At 39.8% G+C, this 19,761-nt stretch overlaps 1 protein-coding gene across 4 annotated transcripts in view; it reads right to left on the reverse strand.

The window, feature by feature from the left end:
* PRKAR2B (protein kinase cAMP-dependent type II regulatory subunit beta) overlaps positions 1 to 19,761 on the reverse strand; it is a 92,153-nt gene that overhangs the window by 57,632 nt on the left and 14,760 nt on the right. For all 4 annotated transcript variants that reach the window (XM_025449360.3, XM_025449361.3, XM_049096365.1 and 1 more), the window contains one exon: positions 8,690 to 8,725. In XM_025449360.3, the coding sequence (XP_025305145.1) occupies positions 8,690 to 8,725 (36 nt within the window). The remainder of the gene's footprint in view (positions 1 to 8,689; positions 8,726 to 19,761) is intronic.

Below are 19,761 nucleotides of genomic sequence, written 5' to 3' on the forward strand. Positions count from 1 at the left end.
CATTTCTACACTCTATAGTCTCTTGTACTTAAGTATCAGTTAAAGTGCTCTCACTAGAAACTTGATAGAATTCACCCTAAAGAAAGTTTTAAAAAGCCTCCATAGTGAATACATTATAACCTGAAGACCCCTGATCCAAACATGTCCGCTTTGCTATTACCTTGGTCACCCACAAGATGCAAGACTCCAGACAACCACTGTCTTTCTCTCCAACATCATGTCCACATTCTTTCAAGCTTCTCCCGTGGGATTATAGTATCTCGAGGTCAGGGAGCGTTTCCTGCTGCCATACCCAGTGTCTGGCAATGGTAACTGCTCAGTAAACATTTGCTCAATTGAATGAAGTACTAACCTGTGGATTCCTCCCATATATCCCACCTTCTTTTCCAATATTTTTCCCCACCCCCAAGTTCTTTTACAAAGCACTCCCAACATATCCCCACCTTAGCTGAAACCCGGTTCTTCTCCAGGAACACCACCTCTCTTAGAACGCCCTACTTCCTGCACACTGCAGGACCCAAAAGACAGTGAGGGACTTCATAGCTCCCCACGCAGGCATTCACACCACTACTGGGTACCCCTATGCCAATGCGGGGGGCTTCTCTGAGATTCACGGGTTCAGGTGCCCCTCTTGATAGGTATCTGGCTCCATGCTCTTCACATTCCAGTTTTGCCATCATCACAGACAACTTTGGTGTCCAAGCTCATCCTCAAATCTCTTTAGTTTCAGCCTCACCCATAATCACACACCTGCTGGTGCTTCCCTCGGGAATCTTAAACCCCATTGTGCACATCTGCCCAAATCTCCCCATTCCTCCAAGACTCTCACTTCCTTACTTTGCGTACTACTTTTTCTCTTCTCTCAAATTAATCAATTACAATGTTCACAGTTTAGGAAAGGGAAAGAGATGTGTGAACAAACAGCCATGGTTTCAAATGATGTATGAACAGTAACAGCAGCTTGAGTACCTGCTCTATATGTGGATGGCATTCAGAGAGAAAGAAAGAATGCTGAAGGGTGAGGGACATGGTTGAGAGGTGAGCTACAGGAAGGCCAGGGAAGCAAAGCTTCTGGAGTGCTCCAAATGTGAACAGGCAGGTGCCAGGCAGAGGCAACAACCTGCGTCCCATGGGTCTGGGACACGGTGGGTGTATGCCACCGTTCTCCAGCTCCAAGAGGCACCGTTCACACTGCTGTCTGTTCTCACAAAATGCCGAAGTAGTAAATTATGGATTTTGGTTTTGGTTTAATTATCAGTTATTTGGGAATGTGTAATTTCCCTTTATGAAAAGACATTTCATGAGAATATTCCTATCTCCGACAGAGCACACCAAAGTCATGGCCCCTAAAGCACAGCAGCGCACAGTGAGAGGAGCACAGAGTAGGGGTGGGTAAGGTGTAAGAGCAAGCTGACACTGCAGTGGCAATTTTATCATATTTTACAAAAGTTCTGGTCTTCAATGGATTGGGGGCAGGGAAGCTGATCCTTCACACAGAGCGTTTGTGGAGCAGTGACCTGAACTCTGACCATAATCAGGGTATGGTCATGTACACCACCTGCTCATGTCTGTTCTATAGGACAATGCCAGGAACCAGGACACACAAGGGACTGAATAGGCTACAAAGGCTTCCCAAGCCACCTGCCAAGTCCTTCCACAACTGCTGATGTGAGGACTCTGAGGACACTACCCTGAGAGCAGAAGGAGACGACCTGCCGTGCCCATCGTTTTTTTATTACCACCTTTCCTAGAGGGCTCAAAGAAAACTTTGAAGAAAATGCAATTAAGTTCGAGATAATTGAATTTCTCACTGGCCTTGAGACAGTCTATCAGCATTCCTAGGCCTTACAAAGAACCACCAGAGCCTCAACCCTGCGCACAGACTGTACAGGGCTCTCTTTCCCACAGCATGCTAAGGCATACAGGAACATGGATGCTTAGTAAGTGCCAATAAATCAGCACCACCAGAGCACGAAGGAGGAGAGGGAAGAGGATACGGATGAGACCCAAGCAGCACCTCCCCTGCTCACTTGGTTTTATTTGTAAGGAACCATAGGGGAGAATTAGTCTGGACACAGAGTGGCAACAGGTGTATACAGTGGCTTGGACTTGCACCCCACTGGAGGGAGAAGCTGGAGAGAACAGTGTGTTGTGGGTTTCATGGATTATCTACTGTCTAATCACTACAATGATCTTGTGAGAGATGCGTTACTCCCTTTTATACCTGGAGTAATGGAGCCTTAGCTAGGTGACTAAGCCCCCCACCCTGTCCCCTGCCCCACTTGTCTTAAGTGGATATGAGAGTAGTGGAGCTATTATTCCAATTCCAGTATTCAGTTTCTCTGAATCCAGAGCCTATACTGCCTTCTCTGAAAGAGACACTTTAGATTTTGAAAGAATGGTAAGTTAAAGGCGAAGTAAATCCTGGCCTTAAGCCCCTGTCCATGGCCATGGGCATCTGCTTCCTCCATGCCACCGATACCTGATACTGAGGCAAGGTGGTGCAGTGTGGCACACTAGGAGAAAGGACTTTAGAATAAAAACAGCTAGCTACTAGTGGTAAGGCACAAATACTCACCTTGTTTTCCTGTTGAAACACACGTTCTAGGGTTCCATAAAACCCCTAATGACTAGCACCCTTTCCGTGAGCCACACCCTGCAAGAACTCTATGTTTTCTCCTTTTCCCTTCCTGGAGGTTACAGTATTCACCCACACTGAGGCACTCACGGCCAGCCTCCTGCTAGACCGTGAACTTCCTAAGGGCTGTATATTACTCTTCTTGCAGCCCTAGCACTGTATCTGGCACACAGTAGGGATGCAGTCAATGTCTGCAGAATTAATTAGGAGATTAATTAAATGAATATTTTCCCAATGTGCATTATCTAATGTTGGTAATTACTAAGCTTAAAGTAAGCTTTCAAAACGAAGCTCATTTCAAAAATAAATTATAAATGTAAATATATTCACTCTAGCAAATGAGTTTGACAACATGAGTATGACCTTTCAAAGAAAAAAAAAACCCCAAGAGGGTTAAAAGCTCTCATCATATAACTTTAAAGAAAAAAAACAATGAACACCAAGGCTACAAAATATTTCCACAAAACAAAAGGAAGCATATGTTCCCTGAATCAAGGAAGCATATGTTCCCTGAATTGGAGTCAATAAAAAATCTGAACTTCTGTTATTTCACTACTATCTTGGGGACTAATCATTTTCTGTTTTTGGTGATTTTACTGAGTTTTTAATATATCATTTTACACAGTGGGGGTGTGAAATTTAAAGACTTAATTTCACCTCTGAATTACTCCAAATGCCAGAGTAGAGAAAATTATAAAATTTTAGCTCTGTTAAAAATATACTATAAAATTCAATGTTCATGTTATGGCTAAAAACTGAAGTATGGCTAATTATCTACATGGAGAAAAGAAAATTACCAAATTCATAATTTGGAGTTCCATTTTCACTTCTATTATAAGAAATAATTATGCACTAGAACAAATAATGCTCAACAGCAGTCCGTGAAAGTAATACTAAATAAAGCAAGGCTCAGCGCAAAGGCTTCATGGACACCAACAGGGCACTGTGACCAGACTGTGGATGTGTCCACACAAGCTAAGAATTCAGAGCTGGTGATACAGGGAACTATTTCATTGGTAGGGAGAACCTTCATAACTTCAAGAATGACAGATTTCAGGGGCACCTAGATGGCTCAGTGGTTAAGCATCTGCCTTTGACTCAGGTTGTGATCCCGGGGTCCTGGGATCAAGTCCCACATGGGGCTCCCCAGAGGGAGCCTGCTTCTCCCTCTGCCCATGTCTCTGCCTCTCTCTCTCATGAATAAATAAACAAAATCTTTCAAAAAAACAAAACAGATTTCAAAAATTCCAGGGAGTCAGTTTATGAAAGATCAGAAAAATGGAGCCATGAAAATTAAATGCAATATAAAAATCCTTGAATCAGGGGTGCCTGGGTGGCTCAGTGGCTTGGGGGATGGTCTCTAGGTCTGGGATCAAGCCCCAAGTCAGCAGGGAGTCTGCTTCTCCCTCTCCTTCTGCCCTCCCCACAGCTTGTTCTGTCAAATAAGTAAATAAAAATCTAAAAAAAAAAAAAAAAAAACCTTTGAATCAGCTCAGATAGAGAAGAACAGAGGCTACATCAAGACAACTAAGAGCACTGGACTCTAGAGAGATAACAGCACTGTATCAAGGTTAAATTCCCTGAGTGTAATATTATGCAGAATGACCTTGTTCTTAGGAGATACCCTTGAATACTCAGAATTCCTAAAAGATTCAGTGAAAAAACAAAGCGTGGGCATGACCATGTGTACGGATGGAAGAAGAGCCTACAAATGCGGCAAAATATGAACAACTGGGAAATCTAGAGAAGAGTGTTCATTGAATTATTCCTCGAACTTTTCTATAAGCTTCACTTCAAAATAAAGTCCTGGGGTTAAAACACAGAGAGAGGTCTGACATGAATTCATCCCTCAAGGCACCATCTCAAGAGTAATGAGAAATTTCATTTTTTTTTCAATTCAGACAAAACCACAGAGGAAAACCATTATACTCTTTCTAAAAACCATAATGTGCAGACAGTAAAAGAAGATGTCCCCTATTAAATGATGATATCAAGGAGTGTTATGACTCTCTGAGGCTTATTTATGACAGGCTGTGGCACAGCACTGAAGCCTTTATTGTTTTTTCTTTTACACTATGTTCAGAAGATAGCTGACCACTAACATTTTTGAGAGCCTAGCTACTCCGCTTTACAAAAACCATCTAGCTTAACCATTTGTAGCAAGTGTGACTGCAGCTCTTATGATCCCAAACCGAAACAAAGTGAAAATATGAAAGTAAAACTCAATGTGGTAAATGACTTACGTGCAAAATCACACAGTAAACAGGTGGTTTGAACTCAAGTCTGTGAAATCCCACGCTCTAGAGATTTCCCATATGATATACTAGACGAACAAAGAAGCAACAGGACTGTTGTCTGCATAAGTTTTACTCTTCAAAGATTTATTGAACAATTGTCTACATACTACCATTAATTTCTTATAATAACGATAAGGATAAATGATGTACTTCCATTATTCCAAGAAGAAGAATCTTCCAAAATACTCCAAACTGTCAATGTTCACTCTAATTCCATCAAAATTCTAAAAGAGACTATGTGTATTTTACGTTAATTTTATGTATGTTATATCATCACCTAATAGTTTATGTGATTGTAAAGTAGATTATGTAGGACTTCTGTGCATATAAAAAAGACGTACCAATAAGCAGTGATTAGAGTAGAAATGGGTTAAGAAAAAAGGGCAGTAGGATTTCTTTTGTTCAAAAAAGGATTATTGGGTCCTGTTTAAAAAAAAGGCTGTGGGTAATCATATCATACTATATGAAGGTATGAAATCAACACACTGTACCCTTGAAACACACACAATGTTATACATCAACCAAAGCTCAATACACAGTAAAAAAATAAATAATAGACTTACTGTTATGGGGTGCTGTCAGGAAGATCCAAAAGATACATTCCATCTGGATTTCAGAAGACACCTGACAGTTTCAATCATGTTTTGCAGAACTTAACCAATCTAATGCCCACCTGTGTTTGTTGCTATTAATCATCCTATACTCTAGGACTTTTATTCGCGCCCGCACCTAGTGGAAAACGAGCTTAGGAAGCCCTGAAACCTCTACAGACTCCTAAGATTTTAGGAATTCTGTTTGAAAATGCTAAGTGACATGGATTCCTTCTACTTATAGAAATAAAAACTGACGGGTTTGTGGGCAGGCACTGAAAACACATGAAGAGAGTTTAGCAGAAACAGTGAGATGGAAGGTGTAAAAATGATTCTAAATAACGTATTTGTTAAACACTTGCTTAATGTAAACATCCCCTCATCCTCCTGAACTATAATAAAAGAAAAAGGCCCAAAAGAGAGAAACAGTTTGTTCGAAGTACTCTGGTTCAGATACTTATTTTTGCAAGATGCAGTAGGAATTGGCAAAAGCCAAAACCTCAAAGATTTAGAAAACTCAGGCAGAAATCTAGAAATATATTGTAACATCCTCTTTTCCACTTCCATTCAATCAACAGTGACTGAATACTAGCACTACACATAGTAAATTACTATATATTACACAGCATTTTATTGTTGTAATCATAATTTGAAAATAGATAAATAAGAAACAAACTCCTATGTCACATAAACTTCTGGTTGATTTTACCTGGCTTATTTTTCCCCCTAAATTATAGGTCTTACATAAATTTTATAGTTTATTTCTGAAAAGAAAAAAAGTATTTCTGAAATAAAACTCCACCAGAAGAAGATATCCTAAGGAATATTGTTAATGATCAAATATGAATTTCTACATTTTAAGTAGATGGTTATTTTTTCAGTAATACTTTAAAATCAATTGATGTATATCTCTACTACTAAACTAAATTACTTTTAGTCACTAAGTGAATTAAAAAACTACAAGATTTCCTCCTCAAGACGGCTTAAGACTGTTTCTATATTCTTCTTTGCCAGAAAATTTTTAGACAGACTTTTATAAAAAATAAGAAAGTAAAAAAAATTGTAGACAGGTAGATGATTAACAGGTCCCATTCCTCTTTTTTCTTCCTATACCATTGTTTTTATCTAAGGTAGTAAATATAATTTTATTTCCCTTGCCTGAAAGACTAGAAATGTACACAAAATAATCAATGTCAAGATTCATTCTCATAATGAATTCCAGTGTGTTATATTGCTAGGGTAACAATTTTTACTCCTTTTAAGGCTTATTGCTATATATAACACAACTCCTGAACTGGATATCACCTCCCTTATTTTTCTTTAAATCAGACTGTTTCCTGTTGTTCTAGGAAGAAACACAACATGTGTCTTTAATGTGGGTTTCTTTGCTGGCATTCCGTCTTCTCTACATTTCCAGCCAAGTCTTACTGAAATGGACTGGACACAGATTTAGTGGTGGTGGAGATACTAAAATAATGGTGCTTCAAAGCTAACCTATATGCTGGAACCCCTGGACCGTCAGTTGATGATACGTTTATTGGACAACAAACACTGATGCAACCTGCCCAGATATAAATATGTCATGTCGCACAGTTTGACACAAAAAAGGAGAGGATTTATTTTAAGCCTCCTAACTATGTGTCTATGGAAAGAATTTTACAGCATGAAGACAAGACCTCACACTACAGATTCTCTCTTATTTCTCCTCTCTTATTCCCACCACTGCTCACAGAAGACTATATCCCTACCCACAGTACCATCATACTTGACGGGTCTACTTTGGAATAAAGTCTGATGCCCTGCTGACATAAACATTAATTCCTCATTCCACAAAAGTCATTACAATCCACTTTGTTTGCAATATTTAGATATGTCTTCAGATTACAAAAAGCTCAGGAGGATAAAGTAAATGGTATCCCAATATAGCACATTTTCTTAATCCTGGTCCTTTCCTCTCTGGCCTGGTCACTACACAATAAGACTAAATTGTACCAGTAACTGCCGACAAATTAAAAAAAAAGGGGGGGGGATCCCTGGGTGGCGCAGCAGTTTAGCACCTGCCTTTGGCCCAGGGCGCGATCCTGGAGACCCGGGATCAAATCCCACGTTGGGCTCCCGGTGCATGGAGCCTGCTTCTCCCTCTGCCTATGTCTCTGCCTCTCTCTCTCTCTCTCTCTGTGACTATCATAAATAAATAAAAATTTAAAAAAAACTTAATCTTAAAACACCTTTAATAATACAGCACAGATGAAAATGAGGTAATTTTATTAAATAAATTACTCAATTCTATTATATAAATGTCCAAATGATCTGTTCTAAATATTTGTGTTTTTCAACAACAAAAACCTAGTTGTATTTCAAGGAAAGAGTAATTTTCTCATGTCAAACATAGTAACATTTCACTTGTCCTCTATCTTCACAGAGGAAGGCATTCCACAGAAGTAAAATCTTCCAAATGGTTTATCCACTTCAATGCCCAAACTCACTTTCCTTAAACCATGCTCTCAAACTGTGTCCACCAATGCAGGTAGGACAGAGTATGAGTGGATCTAATTCAAGCACTTGTTAGTGGCCAAGGTCTATCTTGGTGAATAGGCATTAGGTTATGGTGGCATCTTTAGGATGGCAAGAGCCTCAGAGGCATTAACAAATGTAAAGCAAAAAAAAACCCCAAAAAACCAAAAACAAATGTAAAGCAATTGGCTCCTCTTCCAAATGGCCCCCTGATGACAGGTTCCTATATCTCCATTTTCAGAGTTTTCCTGTCTCTTGTCTGTGGTCCCTGTTTTTTGTCCCTTTTCCTGTCACTGATTCTAGGATGTCCTTTGCCCATCTTCTAAATCACTGCTTCTGACCTGTGGCTGACACATTCGATAACCATGTAGATAACTGATCAACAGCAGGAATAAACAAATTGGGGTGAGAGGCTCCATTTCCAAAGGTGCAGTAGCCTCGGCGCACACTGGTTTTAAGTTTAGCCACTCAGGTTAATTTCCAATTATTTTCTCATTCTTGATTATATCAGATAGTTTTTTTTCGAGGAAAATGACTGACAAGTCATTACTCCACAGCAATTACTCTCATCGCACCTTCTTGTCCAATACCACTGTGATTTAAGAAATGTCACCATTAATAAGCAAAATCCATCATATGGTCTGACTTACCCGAGGCACGCCTTGTGAATCGGTTTATTACCGGAGCTAAAAGAAAAAAAAAAGAATAATATGATTACACATTATTACACATATTATATAAGTTAAATAGAGGAAAAATAAGAATGAGTAAGTAATGCACGAGGAAATATCAAAAATATATGCAGATTAAATGTATAAATTCACTAGTAGCCAAGAATGAGAAATTAAAAATCAATATTTTACCTGTTAAATCAGCGCGCCCCCCCCCCAAAAAAAAATCCCGACTTCTATATGGCTGAAACAACTTCAGTGGGGATCAATATGTAAATGTATATAATATCTTTAAAAAGAATTTGGCAGTCACATCCAAGAGCCATTCAAGTTTCTTGTGTCCTCTAATAAAGTCATTCTACATATAGATTTATCCTACAGAAATACTACTAGAGAAGGAAAAATCAATATGCCTTGTAAAGGGAGAGTTCAAAGTGCAGCAAGCAGCCCTAGCTAACAGTCTCTCTTAAAATGGGATCAGGAGGCCAGAAGGGAAGAGAAATTTATTCATATCCTCCCTGAAAAAACCATGAACTTAAAAAAAAAAAAAAGAAAAGACAACCCCACCACCACCTTCAGCCAGCTGCACGCCCTCAGCAGGGGTTTAAAGGCCTCCTCACCCTGACACCTGAATCATCCTCACTCATCACTTCAAAAGGAGCCAAAGCAGTTTAACAAGCTTCAACCCCTCATTTGCATATTAGCCCAACCAATCCCAGTAAACTTCATTTCAATCCGTTGTTTTGCTCGGAGGACCTGAATGAGAACTACACTCTCAGCCTTTAGATTAGATAACCCTGCTCTCTCTTTGGCTTCCTTGCGTCCAAGATCGGCCTCAGATTCAGGTTTCTACCTGCATCTGTGCCTCCTAATTTGCAATTCTAATTGCCCAAATTGCCTGTTTGCTTGAGTTTTCAGTGAATTCCTTCTTGGTCAACAGTATACTGCTTATCAGCATCATTTTTACAATGAAAAAAATAGAAAACAAAATGAAAAATGCTCACGTATACTGAAATCATTATTAGGTGAGTATATCCTTGATATTCTGATTTAGTATTTATAGTTCTGATCATTTCTGTGCAACCCAAAGGTCAAGGTCTCCGAAGCTGTATACCAAAGGCTGCAACTTCAAGATTGTGTGTGGAAGTGCATCACCTCACCTGGGAAGCCTACCATGGGCCCCCTGCACAGACGCAACTCAGGGCTGTTGTGTCCTCCTGGTTTTGCTTGCAGGTAGGTCAAGAAGTGGGGTTTTTCAAAGCTTTGTTTCTTGGATAAGCAGGTAAATTTAAGGTTCATATTATACACAGAAAGGACAATATGTCCACAATATATTTAGAAACAGAATGTCATCATATACTGTAATACTTTTTAATACTTTGATACTTTTAAAACAGTAATTATAAAAATTGTTTACACTGTGGAACTAGGTCAAGTTAAAAAAAAGAAGACAAAGATTTTATGTGCCCTTTGGTTATACTACATGAAAAACGTGGATGCGTAGAACAAGTACTAGAAGAAAACTGTGTCAAATGTTTTACATTAATCCTTACAACCACTGTATTAAATATCGGCATCACCATGCTACTGATGACATTTTTTACAGTAAAGCTCAGAGATCCTGATTTGCCCTAGATCACAAAGCCACTCTGTGGCAGAGCTGGAGAATCTGAGCCTAGACACATCCAGCACCAAAATGCTGCCACACAGAGAACAGAAAGCAAAAATACTGACTCCTGAAATCACACAATAATAAATATTTCCTTCCATATTGACTCCCATTGTTATTAAGGATTGATTCTGTGAAGTGTGTGACAAGCCCAATTATTAAAATGCTATAGTTTATAGGAAATTGTATCTTTCAAACTGATCAAAAGATAAAATTATTATTTATATACCAGAATGATTTAGCCATATATTTGCAAAGTGACAAATTACTTACATAAAACCTTGACTTGGATAAACTGTATGTAGTGTATATTTACCACATAAAAGGAAAAAAACCCCATCAGTTTTCTCGAATAACTTTCAAACCCCTTTTGCAAAACTCCTTCAGAACCTAGTGTAAAGAAAGCATCCCAGCAAGTTCTAAGGACAGGGAATGGAGAGGGCTTCCATCACAAGAATGCACAAGAGATCGTGCAGGCCAACAAAGGCAGGAGGAAAGCAGAAAACCTCTCAGCCTTGGAGAAAAATGAAAGTAGACATTCTCCTCCTGCCCTCTCCAGCCTCCTGAGACAATGAAACCCCAGCACTAGAACCTTCTGATCTGAAATGTTGGGAAGTCTTTGTTCTCTTGGGATCCCTCAGGTTTCCAAGTCTTTCTGACATGTATAATAAGGCAGAGATTTTCAACACAAGTGCCATCACCATTCAGTGGTGCATTCTAATTTTGTGAGGGCAATTTTTTCAATTGTCACAATAATTCAGAGGATGTCGCTGGCATCTGGTGGATAACATACAACAAAGAGCTGTCCTGAATCCCACTGCTATACCCCAACCTGCTTTCACGTATCGCGCTAGACATTCATGTTGGCAAAGAAGTCAGTTCACAACCCTCAGATCCTAGATCCTAACAGTGTTTTTATATAAACAGTTATTTTACACAGTTCTACATTAAGTTTTCCACAGCACAGCTACAAGATAAATAACAAAGGAACTTTTTTGTGGGGGATGGGGTTCTGTATTCTGTTTTGTTTGGAATTTTACTAATAGATACTCATCATTTCAAAAAATCAGGTCACTGCTGCAATGCCACTTAAGGTATCTAAACTGCCAATAAAATACACTTGATCAGATGACATTTGCAGCTTTTATATTCTTTTTTTTTAAAGAGATTTTATTTATTTGTCAGAGTGAGAGAGTGCGAGCAAGGGAAACAGCAGAGAGAGAGGGAGAACCAGACTCCCTACAGAGCAGGGAGCCCAGCCTGGGACTCGATCCCAGGACCTAGGATCATGATGTGATCCAAAGGCAGATATGTAACTCACTGAGCCACCCAGGTGCCCCACAGCTCATATATTCTTAGTGATCCCACATGTAAGTGGGAAAATTGTTAACTACGTTACTTCTCCGTGAACATACTGAAATACACACCTGCTGATACACTTTTCACTGACTATAAGTTACTTTCCTTTACTCCTCCTTTATATTTTTGCTAGAAATTGTATCAACTTCTAAATTGTGAGTGGAGGGCAGCCCGGGTGGCTCAGCGGTTTAGCGCTGCCTTCAGTCCAGGTCATGACCCTGGAGACCCGGGATCGAGTCCCACGTTGGACTCCCTGCATGGAGCCTGCTCCTCCCTCTGCCTGTGTCTCTGCCTCTCTCTGTGTCTCTCATGAGTAAATAAATAAAATCTTAAAAAAAAAATTAAATTGTGAGTGGAAAGGTTACATGACAATCATTTCCACCTCCCAACAGTGAATGGGATGTGGGATCCGCCAGTTACGGAGACAGTGCACCAGGCAAGTGATACGCAGCCATCAAGACAAACACTGGGTTTTGACAACAATTACCAAGAAGGCCATCCCTTATATCCATAACCCTCCATGCCCACTTATGGAGGGATGAAGCACAAGGGTTCCGTGAACAAACGTTTGGCAGGCTAACAGTAACCTCCACAATTTCTCTAGATTTTCTAGCCTAGCTACCCAAATGGGGAAGAAGGCTGTGATTCGGGGCGGAGGCCTTGCCACAAAGAAAGCCATGTCTTTCTGGCTCCAGTATGCCTGATGCTCTCTCTCTCAGGAACTAGAGGAGCAGGATGAAGGTGAGGAAGGACACTGGTGACATTCTATACCACTGGCAGCGAGGGCAGCCACATGGGCAGGACCACCGACTGGAGTCAGGGAACCTGGGAGATGGTATAACTTTGACTTAAAGTCTCAACTCTTAAAATATGAAAAGTAAAAGATCTGCCTGCCTCCTTTTGGGGTGTGTGTGTGTGGGGGGGGGGAATTAGGAAAGAATTTTAAAAGAACTTCAGAAAAGAACTAAAAAAAAAACATAATAAAAACTAAAGAACTTAAAAAAATCCTTGAAGATGCCTGTAAACGCTAAATTTCTATTAAAATATAAGAGATTGTTTATTGTGAGCGAATATGATCAATTTTCATATTATCATCTTCAGAATACACTACATAAAAAAGCAATATTAAGTTCACAAAAAAGGTTAACAGATGATGTTTTCAAATGTGACAAGTCAAATTTAGTTTTCCCAGACTCTTGGTTTCCACCTTCAGATTTTCCTATCCTGTGGGTTTTCTGTGTGTATTTACTTACACGCGCGTGTACACACACACAAAATACTGCAGACTAGGAGGATACAGAAGGAAAAACACAGGAAATGTATTATCTGCCTGAAGAAACAAGCAAATGTGACTTAAGAATATACTAAAGTCCTATACCTTATACCAAGATCTTAGTGAATCCTCAAGGAAAAATCATAGAAATATTTATATAGGTTTGATTTTCTCCCAAAGCCATTCCAGTGGGATACTGAGAGTCCTGTGTTCCTCTGAGTATCTCCATGCCTGTCTGGCCAGCGGTGCCCTGATCCTCTCCATTCCCAAGCTATACTCCACCAGCCGAGTCTTAACTCCTCTGCTCCCAGGAGGCCCAGAAGTCTAATGGATTCAAGCCTTCTTTAACCTCAGAGCGTCCTTACAAGAAGAATGCTCCAGTATCTGAGGAAGCCTGAAGGAGCCTCTCTATTCCTGGCAGTGAAGAGAGCTTCCCACGCAGTGACTCAGGTCCCCACTGGTGCCAGCGAGACCTGCTTATCTTCTCACCTCTTTACGCCCCAAGCCAACGCGGTACCTGGCAGACGAGCGGTGCTAAGTGAACACCTGCAGCATGAATCAATAAACTGTGAAGTAAACACAGCAAGTCTCCTTGTCTCACTCATTTTACTTGCTTTCCCGAGTGTGGATGCGGGGGCACTGGACACGGAAGAGTCCTTGGCCCTGGGGAGCTTGACCAAGTGAGGTGGTACTTTCTTTTATTTTTTTATTTTTACTTTTTAAGATTTTATTTTTTCATGAGAGACTCAGAGAGAGAGAGAGAGAGGCAGAGACAGGCAGAGGGAGAAGCAGGCTCCATGCAGGGAGCCCAACGTGGGACTCAATCCCAGGTCTCCAGGATCACGCCCTGGGCTGAAGGCAGGGGCTAAACCGCTGAGCCACCCAGGGATCCCCGTGAGGTGGTATTTTCAAACACAATGACTGAAGAGACCGAACCCAAAAAATCAGGTGGGTGAGAAATCCCGTAGAAGACCAAAAACACGTAAATTCCGTAAAAACAAAAGCAGTCCATGGGGAGCATGAGCCAATGAGCTTGGTCTTCAAAAAAGCAAGCCAGGTTGATTAGCAGTGCATATAGTTTGCATCTCTGAGCATAATGCTGGGAAAGAAGTGCTAAATTAAAGAAGTAAGAGCCCTGAGTTTTGTCTGTGTTCATTAAACACACACATACACCATGACCCTGTCTATACTGGAGCCATATCAGTGAAATGGACCTTCAGCAGAATAGTGTTCACATACTCTGAAGAGACATGTATAAAATAATCTTGGAGCTGACCAAATAATTAGCATCTTTCTTCTCCTATTGTCCTTTCCAGCAGTAAACACTTTCTGGATCTGTTAACTGTCTAAATAAAAGATTCTAGAAATTATGTAAATGGAGACCATGTTAAGCTAATTATTTTTGACACAGTAAACATGTAGCTCAGAATGAATTAAATTCTCTCATGCTCGTGTTTCCAAAAATTAAAAGTGAAGCCTCACTCTTGAACCAAAAAGGAATTAACTTTTTTAAAAAGACTGACAGCAGAAAAGCAAATAGACAACAACAAAACTTGAAATATTTTGCTAATTAACCTAACAGACACTATTTCAAACTTTCTTATACATATTTAATTCCTGACACGGAAAAGGACGATTTATTTTCTGTATTTTTTGTTAGAGGAGGATCAGCCTTGGCCACCTTCGTTAAGTAATCAGACGCTCTAGTTGCTGTTGTTCTGGGAGCCTCTGGGTTGTTTCCAGATGGATGCATGGTTTCCAAGAATCCACTGGGACTCAGCCGCTAGAGGGGCTCTTGGATTCAGACAGAACCACAGTTGGAGGGTACTCTCCAGAGCTCCCCAGTCATGGTCCCAAGGAGACACAGATTATGAGCCACGTACCCTCAAAGTACTTGTGATCAGACATGGTGGGAACTGTTGGAGAGGGAGGCATTTGGGGCACCAATTTTTTTCTTCCTTTCTGATTATACAGCATGAAGTCAGGTGTCCAACCCATCCAGACATATGGAGCCTGGCTGGAGGCTGGGCAGAGTCGGACAAAATATAGACACTTGAGCTTTTAGAAAGTACCAGCTTGAAAGACCACTAAAACAATGTGCATTTTTGTTCTTTCTATTCATAACCCAAACTCCTCAAAATATAACTGATATTTTAAAACACCAATAAAATAGACTATTACACTGGGAAGAAAACCACTCCTACTTACTTTTGCTTATAAATTAACTCGATTTCCAACTTTTTAATTCATGAGAACTTTACCCAGAATGTCTTCTTAGGAACAGAAAAAAAATAGCTTCAGCTGAGGTTGCCAAACTTCTAGAACGACACAGAGAGTGGAGGCAGTAAAAATGCCGAAAGGTTCCCAAACCCTTCTAGGATTCCAAAATGTGGGCTCAGGACAGAAGATATGAGATGGGCCACTGTCAAAGCTACATAAATTCAATCTCTGCTTCTGTGAACACTGAAATGGTCTTTTATGGCTTTTTTTTTTTTTTTTTTTTTAAACAAGAACATGCAGGTTCAAGAGCGAGGCAAAGAGGGGCAGGAGGAGGAGGATTACAGTCTCCAGCAGGCTGCACACCAGCCCAGAATACTACGAGGGGGTCGATCTCAAGACTCTGAGATCATGACCTGAGCTGAAATCAAGCGTGGGACGCTCCACCTTCCTGAGCCACCCAGGCAGCCCTGTTAACTGTCTCTTCTAAACCTACGTGCTCAAATAATATGCAAAGGGCATACTCGTGGAAACGAATGATCTGTTGGTATGAGTGAATAATCCAGACTAGACTACTAATATTAGGAAAGCCCAAAGCTACAAAAGTTTGAAGTATCACACATCCATAAAATCACAACAGAACAGACTCAGAAAAAGTAACTGAGAAAAGTGTAAGGGATTTGAAATGAAGATCAATCAGGATAGGATTAAGGCTGGTCTAATCAGAAGGATACAGTTTGTCAGCTTCCTCCACCCCACCCCTCCTTCACCGAGACTGCAAGCTCTGTGAGGGCAGGGTCCTTCCCTCCTTGTCTGTCTGCTTCACTGCTGTCTCCCACTGTCTAGAACACTGCTTGAAATAAACTAGGTTCAACAAATACTGAATGAATATTGCTAATGGAAATTAAGACAATAGGGGTGTTTCCTGACATCTAATGATTATATTGGACAAACGTAAGTAAGTGATAGTCATACAAGTATTAAATTTGTGAAGACTGTAAATTAAAATACAGTTATGGCAGGGTGGCCAAACTGGGCCATTGGGCCACCTGGGTGGCTCAGTAGGTTAAGCACCTGCCTTCAGGTTTAGGTCATGATCTCCAGGTCCTAGGATGGAGCCCCACATTGTAGGGCTACCTGTTCAGCAGGGAGCCCGCTTCTCCCTCTCCCTCTGCCCCTCCCCCTGCTTGTGCTTATTCTCTATCTCCATATTAAATAAATCATAAAGCTCAGGAGGCTTCCCCTCAGACAGACCTGCTCCTGCCTGCCTTCGTTTTTCCTGGGGCCAGAGGGGTCAGGTTCAGATCAAAGCCCTGAAAATCCTGTTCCAGATCAGAAGATGGTGATAGAATTCACTTGCTGTGTCTTGCCTCACATTGAGCTCAGTGATGGCATACACACACTTCCCAAAAGACATGGCATAGCAACACCGAAGTGCACCTTAATACACGAAGTGCACCCCTTTCTATGGGTACACTCCTACTGGGAGAAATCCACAGTCTTGAATCATTGCTCCTCTGTAAATAATGCATCATTTTTCTTCTGGCTGCTTTTATAATTTTTTTCATCTTTGATTTTCAACGGTTTGATTGTGATATGCCTGGTCATGGTTTTCTCGAATGTATCTTTGTTTTTTTATTGTGTTAAGATGTAACAAAGTTTATCATTAAAAAATAATAAAAATAAAAAAATAATAATAATAAAAATAATGCATTAAAAAATATAAAATACAGTATTGGCCGAAAATATAAAATAGACTTAGAAACAGTAGAGCTTGACTAACCTTTGGCTCTTTGTACAAGTAGCAAAAAGCAATCCTCATTTATACCTATGAAAATGTAACCCAGATGTTAGTAGTGTCCAACAGAAATAATGAAAAATTTCAGAAGACAGTGTAGAAAGCAATGCTACTTCTTAAATAAAATGTGGAAAAGAACACTTCAAGAGATCCATGTTTCCAATTTTTAAAAAATCAAGGTGAAACTGACCTACAATGAAATGCACAATTTGATGAATTTTGACAAATGTATACATTTTTGTAGCCAACATTCCATTCAAGATGGAAACACTTTGCCTGGCTGGCTCAGTCTATAGAATGTGCAACTCTTTTTTTTTTTTTTTAATTTTTATTTATTTATGATAGTCACACAGAGAGAGAGAGAGAGAGAGGCAGAGACACAGGCAGAGGGAGAAGCAGGCTCCATGCACCGGGAGCCCGACATGGGATTTGATCCCAGGTCCCCAGGATCGCGCCCTGGGCCAAAGGCAGGCGCCAAACCGCTATGCCACCCAGGGATCCCAGAATGTGCAACTCTTGACCTCAGGGTTTGTAAATTCAAGCCTCATGGTGGGTGTAGAGATTATTTAAACATAAAAACTTTAAAAAAAAAAAAAAAAGACATACACATTCCTAGCACCCTGAGAAGGTGCCACAAGCCCCCTTACACAGTCAATCCCCAGTATCCCACTGGAAGCTACTTTTAGGATCTCTATCACTACAGTTTAGCTTTGCCTTTTTTTGAATTTCATATAAACGTGTGGTTCATGCTAGCTGTTGAGAGGATCAATAGTTTGTTCTTTTTTTATTGCTGAGGGCATATCACTGTATAAATATACCACAATTTGTTTACCCATTCTCTTTGTTGATGGGCATTTGTTTCCAGTTTGGGCAATTTTGAATAAAGTGTCTATAAATATTTATATACAAGCCTTTTTGTGAACATATGTGTTTATTTCTCTTGAGTAAAAGCCTAGAGTGGGATTGCTGGGTCATAGGTGGGAAATGTTTAACTTTATAAAAACCCACAGCATTTGTACCATTTTATGCTCTCACAGGCAATATGTGAGTTCTAGTTACTCCACATCTTTGACAACAGAAGGAATGTCTTCTTATTTTAGCCATTCTTGTGTGTGTTGAATAGTGTCTCACTGTGGTTTTCACTTTCCTATCCTTGATAACTAAAAATACCGAGCACCATTCTATGTGCTTACTGACCATTCTGATGTCTTCTTCATTGAACTAGTCAATTCTTTTTACTCAGTTTCCTTAGGGGCTTTTCACTACTGAGTTTTCACAGTTCCTATCATATATTTTTAGTAATGACATGATAGAATATATAATAGAAAAAAATCATAGTTGCAAGAACAAAAATGGTAAGTTACTTAGAAACAAAACTAAGAAAAGATAGGAAAATCCTTTATGGAGAAAATTAAAGGAAGATTGTATAAATGGGAGATATACCATGTTCCCGGATATCTCAAACCTATCTCAAAGACTCAATACCATTAAAAAAGTCTTTTCTCTCCAAATTTGTTATAAATTAAGTATAATCCCAATAAAACTCCCAATAAAGTTTTCTTAAAGCTTATTCTAAAAAATCTATGGAATAATAAAAACCTATGAATAAACAATTCTGAAAAAAATAAGGTGAGACTATCCTCCTTATCATATACCAAGACCCTATAAAGTCATATTAATCTTAATTAGGTAAAGAGGCATTGATGAAAGGATAGGAAAGCCAACAGAATAGAACAGACATGTTAAGTACCTTCATGTATGTATGAAAACTGATGTTTAAAAATCAGTGGGGGTAGGGACGCCTGGGTGGCTCAGTGGTTGAGCATCTGCCTTTGGCTCAGGTCGTGATCCCAGGGTCCTGGGATCGAGTCCCGCATCCGGCTCCCTGCATGGAGCCTGCTTCTCCCTCTGCCTATGTCTCTACCTCTATCTCTCTGTGTGTCTCTAATGAGTAAATAAATAAATAAATCGTATAAATAAAAATCAGTGGGAGGGAAAGGTCAATAAATGATGCATGTTTTAAAAAAATAAAATGAAATTCCCATCTCAAACCATACACTGAAATATATTATCAATGGACTAAAATATTAAGTATGAAACTGAACTTAAAGTTTAGAAATTAAGGGCAGCCCCAGTGGCCCAGCGGTTTAGCGCTGCCTTCAGCCCGGGGCCTGATCCTGGAGACCTGGGATCGAGTCCCATGTTGGGTTCCCTGCATGGAGCCTGCTTCTCCCTCTTCCTGTGCCTCCGCCTCTCTCTCTCTGTGTCTCTCAGAAATAAATAAATAAAATCTTTTTAAAAATTTAGAAATTAAGAAACTTAAAATTAAGAAATTCTATTCAACCAAAACTACCATAAACAAAATGAAAAGACAACCCAAGACTGGAAGAAGATTTTTCAAATGTATGTTACCAACAAAGGATTGCTAACCAGAATATTTTAAAAAAGAAGAAGAAAGAAAAAGGAGGGAAGTAAAGAAAAAAGGAAAGAAATTCTCCTACAAATCCGTAAGAAAAACATACTCAGTTAGATAAGAAAAATGGCAGAGAACAACAACAACAAAAAATCTCCACAGAAGAGAAACTACAAACATGGTCAATGAACATAAAAAGATGCTCAGTGTTATTAGTAATCAGAAAAAAGCAAATTCAATTCACAATGAGATGTAACATCCACCCTACTGGCAAAGCTTGTTAAAATCTGAATGATAAATGTTAGCTTGAACATTCTGTGGA

Source organism: Canis lupus, chromosome 18 (genome assembly GCF_003254725.2).
Source record: "Canis lupus dingo isolate Sandy chromosome 18, ASM325472v2, whole genome shotgun sequence".
Taxonomy (NCBI): domain Eukaryota; kingdom Metazoa; phylum Chordata; class Mammalia; order Carnivora; family Canidae; genus Canis; species Canis lupus.